At 47.3% G+C, this 12,554-nt stretch overlaps 1 protein-coding gene across 14 annotated transcripts in view; it reads right to left on the reverse strand.

Moving 5' to 3' along the window:
* Positions 1-11,499: 11,499 nt before the first annotated feature.
* The window catches only part of kif1aa (kinesin family member 1Aa), a 342,099-nt gene continuing 341,044 nt past the window's right edge, over positions 11,500-12,554 (reverse strand). For all 14 annotated transcript variants that reach the window (XM_067994795.1, XM_067994796.1, XM_067994794.1 and 11 more), the window contains one exon: positions 11,500-11,820. In XM_067994795.1, coding sequence (XP_067850896.1) covers positions 11,778-11,820 — 43 coding nt within the window. In that variant the 3' untranslated portion in view covers positions 11,500-11,777. The remainder of the gene's footprint in view (positions 11,821-12,554) is intronic.

Consider the following 12,554-nt stretch of genomic DNA (forward strand, 5'->3'; position numbering starts at 1 on the left):
TGACTTATGGGGAGAGGTTGGATAGACTGAGACTTTTTTCCCTGGAGAGTAGGAGGTTAAGGGGTGATCTTATAGAAGTCGATAAAATAATGAGGGGCATAGATAAGGTCGATAGTCAAAATCTTTTCCCAAAGGTAGGGGAGTCTATAACGAGGGGGCATAGATTTAAGGTGAGAGGGGAGAGATACAAAAGGGTCCAGAGGGGCAATTTTTTCACTCAAAGGGTGGTGAGTGTCTGGAACGAGCTGCCAGAGGCAGTAGTAGAGGCGGGTACAATTTTGTCTTTTAAAAAGCATTTGGACAGTTACATGGGTAAGATGGGTATAGAGGGATATGGGCCAAGTGCAGGCAATTGGGACTAGCTTAGTGGTATAAACTGGGCGACATGGACATGTTGGGCCGAAGGGCCTGTTTCCATGTTGTAAACTTCTATGATTCTATGATTCTAAGCACTGATCCCAGTGGATACCACTGAGCACTTCTCCCAGACTAATACTGGCCCCTGGAGTACACCACCTAGTGCCTCCCCCAGTCTGACACTGAACCCTGTGATACTCCACTGAGCCTCCCCCAGTCTGACACTGATCCCTGGGATACTCCACTGAGCCTCCCCCAGTCTGACACTGATCCCTGGGATACTCCACTGAGCCTCCCCCAGTCTGACACTGATCCCTGGGATACTCCACTGAACCTCTCTCTCAGTCTGACACTGACCCCTGGGATACTCCACTGAACCTCTCTCTCAGTCTGACACTGATCCCTGGGATACTGCACTGAGCCTCCCCCAGTCTGACACTGATCCCTGGGATACTCCACTGAGCCTCCCCCAGTCTGACACTGATCCCTGGGATACTCCACTGAGCCTCCCCCAGTCTGACACTGATCCCTGGGATACTCCACTGAGCCTCCCCCAGTCTGACACTGATCCCTGGGATACTCCACTGAGCCCCTCTCCCAGACTGACACTGACACCTGCAATACTCCACTGAGCCTCTCTCCCAGTCTGACACTGATCCCTGGGATACTCCACTGAGCCTCTCTCCCAGTCTGACACTGATCCCTGGGATACTCCACTCAGTGCCTCTCCCAGTCTGACACTGATCCCTGGGATACTCCACTGAGCCTCTCTCCCAGTCTGACACTGATCCCTGGGATACTCCACTCAGTGCCTCTCCCAGTCTGACACTGACCCCTGCGATACTCCACTGAGCATCTCTCCCAGTCTGACACTGATCCCTGGGATACTCCACTCAGTGCCTCTCCCAGTCTGACACTGACCCCTGCGATACTCCACTCAGTGCCTCTCTCAGTCTGACACTGAACCCTGGGATACTCCACTGAGCATCTCTCCCAGTCTGACACTGACCCCTGGGATACTCCACTCAGTGCCTCTCCCAGTCTGACACTGACCCCTGGGATACTCCACTCAGTGCCTCTCTCAGTCTGACACTGATCCCTGGGATACTCCACTCAGTGCCTCTCTCAGTCTGACACTGACCCCTGCGATACTCCACTCAGTGCCTCTCTCAGTCTGACACTGACCCCTGGGATACTCCACTGAGCCTCCCCCAGTCTGACACTGACCCCTGGGATACTCCACTGAGCCTCCCCCAGTCTGACACTGATCCCTGGGATACTCCACTGAGCATCTCTCCCAGTCTGACACTGATCCCTGGGATACTCCACTCAGTGCCTCTCTCAGTCTGACACTGAACCCTGGGATACTCCACTGAGCATCTCTCCCAGTCTGACACTGATCCCTGGGATACTCCACTCAGTGCCTCTCTCAGTCTGACACTGAACCCTGGGATACTCCACTGAGCATCTCTCCCAGTCTGACACTGACCCCTGGGATACTCCACTGAGCCTCCCACAGTCTGACCCTGACCCCTTCGGTGCTCCAATCAGCACTTTCGATGTCTTGAAATTTGCTGCAGGAATTCCATTCCATGGATTGGGACAGACAGTTGAGGGGATTGCAAGGCTCCAGGGAGCAGGCATGGACAATTCTTTTTACTGAGAGATTCCTGGAGGTCATGCTAAAGGAGGTGCAGCAAAGGAGGGTACCTCTCTTTAGGGCAGATGAACACTCTTCTCCAAAATCTGCTGCCCAGAAGGTGGCAGATCTGGTGAACATGGGTTCAAGTGTACAGGGGTCTGTACACAGATGAGGAAAAATAGTTTTCTCACATTAGAAAGATTTCCCAAGTGTACCCTGCATTCAGTGGTTTCAAATGCAATATGACGGCATGGCTGGAACAAAGATTTTCATCCCAACCAGCTGCCCCTTTATAACGGGTGCACGAATATCATAAGGGAATCCTTTTAGCCTCTCACGCAGTCACAAGGCAGCACGTATTCATGCACAGCATATCTTCCAGTTGCCAAGGAAAAGTCCAGTGAGGTGACTTCCTTATCAGAAAATGTCAGCCCGCAAATGTGGTGTGCTTTTTTGGAAAACAGGATGACCACTTGCATTAAAATGTCAGGGCTCTTCAAACTTCCAGCCCGTCACCAATTTATTTGCACATGCAGGAAAAAAGGAGCAAGTCATAGTGAGAGGCAAGCGACCGCCAGTTCATCCCCCCCACCCCGCCCCCCAATTGAAGTCCCTCGCCTGCCTCAAGAAAATGACCTTGCAGATAATGGGTCCAGAATCGGTCGAGCCAATTCAAAAGGGCCATGAGGAAATTGCCCAGCTTCAGTCTGCTCCTTCTTCCTCCCCGTAATCACTCGCACACTCTGGCACAGACAAACTCAGCATGCACCACCACATCATAGGCCGCAATGTCTTAGCAACTGTAATCTGCTAGGAGCAGGTTGCTGATTCCATGGTAATGCTTGTTTCATTGGCCAGCCCCAGCCTCTCAGGATGCTCGGCCCAGCACCTTGCTGTGGTCACCCCACCTGTCACAAAGATTTTGAGATTGGGGAAGGAGCACCGAGTGAGGTACAGGCCGTGAGTACAGAGGGGGCAAACAGAGGAGGCAGCAGAGGAACGGGAACACGCTGCCTGGGAGGGCAGGCCGAATTCTCAGAAGATATGCCCACCCTACCACATTTGGGAGCTTAAAATGAGTTCTAAGATCGCTGAATTGCGGAGGTGTGAATCAACAACAAATAAAAGGCAAAAAAAAGTAAAAAAAAAACTTTAAGACAATGCACCAAATAAAATGGAGGAAAAAAAGAATTTGCAAAGTCAGAAATGCAATTACCTCCAAAACAATCCCAAAGCAACACAGTTCCACTTTAAAGAAGAAAAAGCTCCAAGGGTCTTGCAGCCACATTCCTTTTTGGTGCCTAGAGCACTGCCTGCACATTTCCCAAGCAATCTTTGGCAAAATAACAGTTCCCCCTTTTATTTTCATAATGTCTGCAGGTTTAATGAGGTTGTGGCTCACCACTAACTAGAGAATCCTATGCCAGCATCACAGTCCAGCTAGAAAATACTAGGCTGGACAATTCAGGTGCAGGGTGGACCTAAGGCCGACTTATCTAAATTTCTGCCCCTCCACCATTGATGCCTGTTACTACAGTTCCTTCCAACCCTGCAGTGCCTGATGATTCTTTCATGACTATAGACAGTATGGATAATGAGAGGTGATTTCATTGAAACATATAAGATTCTAAGACGGCTTGACAGGGTAGATGCTGAGAGGATGTTTCCCCAGGCTGGAGAGTCTAGAACTAGGGGACCTAGTCTCAGGATAAGGGATCGGATATTTAGGACTGAGATGGGGAGGAATGTCTTCACTCAGAGGGTCATGAATATTTGGAATTCTCTACCCCAGAGGGCTGTGGGTGCTCAGTCATTGAGTATATTCAAGACTGAGATCGATAGATTTTTGGACTCTAAGGGAATCAAGGGATATGGGGATCAGGCGGGAAAGTGGAGTTGAGGTCGAAGATCAGCCATGATCTTATTGAATGGTGGAGCAGACTCGAGGGGCTGTATGGCCTACTCCTGCTCCTATTCCTTATGTTATTTTCTTATAAGGATATATGCCATCTGGCCAGGGGAATTTGTTAGGTTTTATGTCCATTTAATCTACCTACTCCATACTGATTTCAAATTGCTCCAGGATATTGGCTGCACTAATTAATGATAATGAGTATTAGGTTCCCTCCTCAGTGAACACTTCTAAAAAAAAGTCTTTGAATAATCCTACCATTTTCTCTCCATCTTCAATTACTCCACCACTTTCATCCTTTAGAGTTCTAACTCCCTCCCATCCCACTTTTATAGTGACAAATCTCTCCTATGCCACTGTATGGGTAGGGAGTTTGGCTGATATTCAGCTACTAATTTGATGTGTGCCTTTAAGACCACTGCTCCAAATAGGCAAATTCAAGTAATTGTAGCTACTTATAACATGTTGAGGTCGGGGGACAGTTGTATATATAATATATATATATAAAATATATATATAGATAAAATAGACATATAAATAGACAGATGATAGATAGATAGATATACTTTACTGATAGGTCCTTTGTGTGATGTGTGTGTAACACAATGAGACACAGAATTCTGGTGTTTGCTTATCCAGCACTGCATAATTACCACGTTTATTTCTTTATTGACAATGCGTTAAAAGGTTCACAAACATCTGAAGACTCTAATTCCAACACCCATGGTTTACACTTCAAGAGACTACTGACCATCTGAGACGGCGTGTACGTATAATATACAGTGGTCACAGCCATCACATATATACAACTTCAGAGGCGGTTTTCAAAATGTACAAAGCTGAGGCGTAGTGGGAAGAACAGGCATGGACTAACTGACGATGGAAGCACAGAAGTAGAAAACAGGTCCTTCCATTAGTTCACCATTACGTAGACATCAGGACCGCAGGTCATTACCACCTGAAACTTGATGTTGGCTGTTTGACTCGAGTGTACTGGGGTGAGCTTTTGGAAGAGTCTGCACGTACTGGTCTGTTAGGGGTAATGGCGGTGCCAATTATTACCATCTTTCAAGCTACTGTAGTTTTTGGCAAACCGCCCTGAAAAATTGGAAAAAACCCTCTCACTTTTTACTGAGACCTTAAATGAAAGGCCCAGGCCATCCGTGCAACACGCCACTGTGATCGATTGGGGTAGAAATTTGTCTTGATTGGTCGTGCAAAATGGGCGGTAGTGGGTCAGCTGCCAGCTGCCCTGCCCGATATTCAGTTCTAGTGACTTCAATTCAACTGAATATCGGGCGGAGTGAATAACAGGAGGCAGGCACGATACCACCCGTTTTACACTACCAACCAAGATGTATTTCTACCCCATTGTGTCTGTCTGTCTCTCTCTCCGAGAATTAATGGGAATCACCTGGGTTAAGCAGTCACCATCTAATGAGGCCGCAGGTTTGCAACCTAGCATCCTTTCAAAAGCAATCAGGGTGTATCCTACAATTTGTTATTGTTTTCAGGTAGTCACCCATCTCAAGCAATCATTTCAGTTGACTATTGGGACACATGTGGTGACAGTGGCATTCCACAGCGGAGTGAGAGCTGAGTAAAGCACGAGGTGCAGTCACATTCCTCCGGGTCAGCTCAAGGCTCCATTTTCCAGCTCAAATCACCAATATCACTACTCTTTCAGTACAAAACTAAAGTAATGGAGTTTTAAAATTTTCTGGTGTGACAGAATTCTTTGAGCTTGTATTTTTCCCACTCGATCTACCTGCAGCGAGCTGGCACCAGCAACACTTAAGTGGTTAAAGATCTAATTGTTGAGGTGAAGGGTTCAAATCCCAGAGGACAAAAGTTAAAAATTAAGACACGTTTGGAGTGAGTCAGGGGAACTTTTTCATCCAAAAGGCAATTGAAGTGTGGAAAATATTACGAGAGAAGGACATTGAAGTGGACAGTAGAAGTGGGATCGAGAGATAATTAGATGTGTTTCTGAAGGGAGAAAGGATTGAGGGATGTAACTAGAAAGTGGGTAGATGGTGTTCATGGATATGGTGAGGGGGGGGTGGAGTTGACGGAGAAGGCGAGAAAGTGCGTAGGTTAGGTTGAGGGATAGAGTGAGAAGGTGTGTGGGTTACATTGAGGGATAAGGTGAGAAGGTACATAGGTTATGTTGAGGGATAAGGTGAGAAGGTACATAGGTTACGTTGAGGGATAAGGTGGTGTGTAGGTCATGTTGAGGGATAAGGTGAGAAGGTGTGTAGGTTACGTTGAGGGATAAGGTGAGAAGGTACATAGGTTACATTGAGGGATAAGGTGAGAAGGTACATAGGTTACGTTGAGGGATAAGGTGAGAAGGTACATAGGTTACGTTGAGGGATAAGGTGAGGTGTGTAGGTCATGTTGAGGGATAAGGTGAGAAGGTGTGTAGGTTATGTTGAGGGATAAGGTGAGAAGGTGTGTAGGTTACGTTGAGAGATAAGGTGAGAAGGTGCGTAGGTTACGTTGAGGGATAAGGTGAGAAGGTGTATAGATTGGGTTGAGGATAAGGTGAGAAGGTGTGTAGGTTGGGTTGAGGATAAGGTGAGGTGTGTAGGTTACGTTGAGGGATAAGGTGAGGTGTGTAGGTTACGTTGAGGGATAAGGTGTGTCGGTTACGTTGAGGGGTAAGGTGAGAAGGTGCGTAGGTTACGTCGAGGGGTAAGGTGAGAAGGTGTGTAGATTGGGTTGAGGGATAAGGTGAGGTGTGTAGGTTACGTTGAGGGATAAGGTGAGGAGGTGTGTAGATTGGGTTGAGGGAGAAGGTGAGAAGGTGTGTAGGTTGGGTTGAGGGAGAAGGTGAGAAGGTGTGTAGATTGGGTTGAGGGAGAAGGTGAGAAGGTGTGTAGATTGGGTTGAGGGAGAAGGTGAGAAGGTGTGTAGGTTGGGTTGAGGGAGAAGGTGAGAAGGTGTGTAGGTTGGGTTGAGAGATAAGATGAGAAGGTGTGTAGATTGGGTTGAGGGAGAAGGTGAGAAGGTGTGTAGGTTGGGTTGAGAGAGGTGGTGAGAAGGTGTGTAGATTGGGTTGAGGGAGAAGGTGAGAAGGTGCGTAGGTTGGGTTGATCTATGAGAAAGGGATGAGCCTGTTGGACTGAATGGCTTTTACCCTTTCCTAAAAATTTTCATTTCCTTATGGCATGTTCAGCTTATTAAGCATTTGACAGTCAATTCAAGGAAAGCAATTTAGCCTTGTTAAACCCCATTGTTACTTGTGAGTTAAGCAAACCATGCAAATGACGTTTTTAAATTATTATGTAGTAATTATTGATATATCTGTTAAAGCAACAAAATGGTGGAAAAGAACTACAACTGAATTGGACAGAAAGGCCCAGTCCCAGGATGCACTGGGGCCTTTTTTCTTGTGAAGGATTGGCTATTTGTCTCTTGGTGCACTGGCAGCCTTTGGCCAAGCGTAGCAGAAGTGAGAATGTTTTGCTCAAATCACCTTTCTTATTAACCCCTCTCCCTCGCAAGCCTCCTACGTGCCTGATAGGGTCATGCTCTGTAGGTTGGTTGGCCTAAGGCACGCCCCCTGGCTTCGAGTTGCACTGTGGTGTAGGGAGCTTTAGAACACCTTTTGACTGCACATCTCATCCCATCCTGAAGTCAGACACACTCCATAGGCTGCCTGGCCAAGGATATATCTGCTACACAACTCAAAAAGAAGCCCAAACACTGTCTCACTTCTGCTCTCGTGAGTTAGGTGGCCTGATTCACCCTACCCCCTCCCAGTCTTCAGTACCATTTTATTATCAACCTTGACATATGGGATTGAAAGGAGAATATTCTTCAATTGAATAGTAGAATATTCTTTTTTTGTATTAATATTTATATTAATTGATATTACACCCTGCAAAATATTAATCTCCTAAATCTGATTGTTCAATGTTTCATGTTAGAAGCTGGAAGAAGGAAATGGAACTTGGCTAGTTAAGGTTCAGGTGCTATCCTATCTGATACCAGTGCAGTATTGGGTATTGAATGTGAAAGACTGCTTAATGTCATCTCTGCTGAATGTGAACCCCTGTTCATTGTAAGTTTCCTTTGTTTACTGTGCCTCTGTTTAGTTACCTGACACTGCTACGCATCTAGTTTTTTCAGATCCGAGCAGCGCTATCATCACCATTGTGAGCATAAATCAATTCTTCAGAGCAAGAGTCCTCCTGCTCCAAACTCATCCTGCAATCCTAACCAGATTACCATGAATTGGAAAGAGTCAAAGTAGGGTTGGGGAGGGGAACAATGCCTTAGGGGACACATTTCAGCCCATGTACCCAAAACAGAAAATTCTCCTTGTACTGTAGCATGCCTGCTACCTGCTCTCCCTGTGGAATAGGGAAATGAGTAATACATTGGGTGCACTGCACCAGATACTGTGAGGTTCTATTTACGTTCCAGATATTTCCCCTCAATAATTGGTCTTCAGGCAGAATCCCATCTACATAAGTCTTTTCTCCCTTCTCCTCAAGGTATTGACTCTCACTGGGGTATGGTGCCACCAGCACTGGCCGCTTTCTGGTACCTCCTCTCAAGAGACCACTCTCGAGGTGTGAGCCTGGACAGTAATTGCTCGCAGACTATTTGACTGCAGACATCATGGTCAAGCCTGCTTCTGATCTCAACTTAACAGTTACGCTGCACTTTCCACAGGCATCACTGGATGGTGACCAGGACCAGAAGAATTTCATAAACCCTCTCTAGACCAAATTCTAAGATCACAATTTTTGCGATCAGCTCTTTGAACATAGGAATAGGAGTAGGCCATTCAGCCCCACAAGCCTATTCCACCACTCAATTAGATCAGATTAGATTAGGCTCATTGGTATCATAACTCCATTTTGTTTCTGTAACCCGTAATACCCTTGCCTAACAAAAATCTATCTATCCCAGTTTTGAAATTTTCTATTGACCCCTAGCCTCATCAGCTTTTTGGGGGAAGAATGTTCCAGATTTCCAATACCCTGCTGGCCTTCTGGGACCGTCTGGCCTGCACCCCTCGGTACGCCACCAGGTGACACCATTACCCGCTAGGTCACGGGGCGGGCCTACCTGGGTGGATTTTACGAATGTATGTTCCCGGTGAGGAGCCTCACCCAGTGGCAGTGCTATTGGGAAGTCAGAGTGTGTGCTCCCGGCCGAGGCTCCACACAGGGAGCGCACATTTGATAAATCAGCCCATGTCTGTAATTTTATTTAATACTCCATAGGTCAGCTCACTCTACCTCTCTCTGGGATGACGCATGTCCACGGTTGAAAGTTTAAATGCAAATGAAAAGCAAACGCCACCATGCGATTGCATCCAACGTCATTTTAAATGCTGAGGGATCACCGCACTTCAAACATAGAAACAACCAAAGGGTTGGAGAGAGGCAAGTGATCCCTGATGCACTGTGTTTGGGGGGGGGGGGGGAGGGGGGGGGTTGGGGAGCGAAGGGGCTACGAGAACATGTTCAGCAAAGGGGCAGCCTTCTTATGCATAGAACGCGAAATAGAGCACTTGACCCAACTGACACATAGTCAACGACAGACAATGTGGATCAAATGCAGCAGGACAAGGCTACAGGACACACATACCAATGTGCAAATGAAGGTTTTGCTGTGAATGGTCAATGCCTTTCTCTGTTCTAGAAACTTCCACTGAGGCGGCGTGACCGTAAACTTTGGAAGGACACTGACCAGGACTTGGGTGCTTCCAACTCTCCAGGGCTTAGGTTTAACCAAAGGACCATCAGAAAACCCAATGTATAATCTGCAACCTCAAAGTCAGTTAACACATCAATGTGACATAATTTGAGGCTTTCAATTTAGCAGCAATTGAATATTCCTGCTTTCAGCTTTTTTTGGGTGATAGTACACTGACTGTTTACAATAACCAGAAGAACATAACACCAGCCTCAACAATAGAGTGTGCAACGTATACACAGCAGTAAGCTTTCTTAAAAATAAAAATGCAACCATAATACAGGGGTGTGATGTATACATGGGTGTGACTTACGCTGGACATTAAGGTATTACAGTCTCTCGGCAAACGGATGCCATATTCCTTTCCACCTGGCCTGCAAGGGAGAGGGGGGGGGGTCTTTCATTTGTTTTTGGTTTAAATAAAGCACCATGGAGGCTTATGGAGGTCTTTGTCACCGTGTCCCTTCAGCCCAAGTATCCACACCACGCTCAAGTAGTTCAGTCCTGAACGAGAGCCCCAACGCGCTCCCCCACCCCTGCCGCTCCCACCCCCACCGCAGTGCCTTCGACTCCACCCCGTGAGAATACTCGACTTGCTTATAACACTGAGAGCGCAGTCGCCAGCTGTGGAATAATGCTCCCTGTAAATATAAATGTGACCCACAGGAGTGACTGACTGTCTGAAGATCCCAGATGTACACAGCTTGTACGCTCCAAAGCAAACGCATCCAGCGCTGCACAGCCAACCGCCATGGATGGTTACGGGAAAATGAGAGCAAACTGCCCCAGAAGGGTTCAGGCCCACTGGCCCCTTCGCCACTCAAAGATAAACATGGAGGACACAGCCCTGTGGAGCCTGCAGTGCGGCTTGGCACGCTTAAGAGGAAGGGGTGGGAGAGGCAGCAACATCAGCGTTTAGAAGCGGCGGACGCAAGCCGTGAAAGAACACCGATCTGAATCATTGACCCCACCCCGCCACCCCCCTGTCGATCTTCTCAGGCATATAGTCCGTCACCGGGCGAATTAGTCAACGGTCATGGTTAGCAGCGGACCTCCAGTGCGTTGGCATCTCCAGTATTAGCCGAGGATACAACAATTGAGCACAACTCGCTTCCAGAGCCACTGATTTACAAAACATTGACATCCGCTGGACACTGAATCTTTCAGATCCAACATGGTATGGGTGCTGGGCTGGTACACGAAAATCCAAACATACCACGTAAACTTGGCAAGCAGGTGGGCAAGAGCTACCCAAATATGTGAGCGTGGGGAGGGGAGAGGACAACAGTGTCCAACCTCAGCAGTAACAATTATTATTAAAGATTAAGAATACACTATCAGTATAGAGCTAAACGTGAAATATTACACAACATTCACCCTTTTACTCCTCCGCAAGTCCAGTCTTTCCAATTCTCCTTTAACCGTCATCTGTTCAAATAGATATTCCTCCTCTCCCACAAAAAATAAACTCCTAGCTCTTCTCAGACACAGAACCTGAAACCGCTCATGGTGCCTTTTGGGAGAGCCAGATTTGCTTTTAAGGGGACAAAGTTGGACAGCGAATCAGCGTGGGGCTTTGGAGGTACCAACCGATCAATGAGGAAAGCAGTAAGCTTTCGTCGATCATTTTAAGGCTCTCCTGCAGTTCACCCACCAGTTCCTTCATCCTTCCCAGGGGTGCCCAAACTTCCCCAAACCTCATGGAGAGGATTGTGCCCGAGGGCACTGCCACACCCCACTCAGCCTCTTCGCTTGGGCATTCCTGTTCGGAATGGTACTCACGCCACAAACCGCCCTCACCCCCGCCCCCCCCCTCCCCCATTCCCCCACCCCAAAAACGCAAGAAGCACAAACAGCATCTAGTGTCCACATCACGGCGCTCGTTGGTCACTGATATCTAACCGCTTGCTGAAGACACACAGAGCATCACACGCACACGTAACAGGGCGCTCCCCAGCGCCAGGCGACACGGTTTTTGCTTTCACACAACTATTAATTTTTGTTCCTCAATAAATTACTACACGTAGAGCAGGCATGTTAGATGGGCATTCACGTCAATGCTGGAAGGGCTGGGTTGACTATGTACATATGAGTCCAGTCTGATGTCACCGGGTTGGGGTGGAATTTCAGCTGATTCCAGGATCCAGGTCAGATCCTCATCTGACTGCTCCTCCTTCTAGACAGCTTCGATCTGCAAGAAAGGATGAAACCATCTTCAGTAAAGACCACACAAACACTGACGCTGCCATACACTAGTGAATATATACACTATATAGAGTAACACTGTCTGACACACCTCATACCCCACACTGTAACACAAATCTAATCTACAACACTGATATACCCCACACCCCTCACTACAACATTCTCTGATATACCCCACACCCCTCACTACAACATTCTCTGATATACCCCACACCCCTCACTACAACATTCTCTGATATACCCCACACCTCTCACTGTAACACTCTCTGATATACCCCACACCTCTCACTGTAACACTCTCTGATATACCCCACACCTCTCACTGTAACACTCTCTGATATACCCCACACCTCTCACTATAACACTCTCCGATACATCCCACACCCCTCATTATAACACTCTCTGATATACTCCACACCCCTCACTAGAACACTCTCTGAAATACCCCACACCCCTCACTATATCACTCTCTGATCTACCCCACACCCCTCACTATAACACTCTCTGATATACCCCACACCCCTCACTATAACACTCTCTGATATACCCCACACCCCTCACTATAACACTCTCTGATATACCCCACACCCCTCACTATAACACTCTCTGATATACCCCACACCCCTCACAATAACACTTTCTGATATACCCAACACACCTCACTATAACACTCTCTGATATATCCCACACTCTTCACTAAAACACTCTCTGATATACCCA

Source organism: Heptranchias perlo, chromosome 13, assembly GCF_035084215.1.
Source record: "Heptranchias perlo isolate sHepPer1 chromosome 13, sHepPer1.hap1, whole genome shotgun sequence".
NCBI classification, from domain to species: domain Eukaryota; kingdom Metazoa; phylum Chordata; class Chondrichthyes; order Hexanchiformes; family Hexanchidae; genus Heptranchias; species Heptranchias perlo.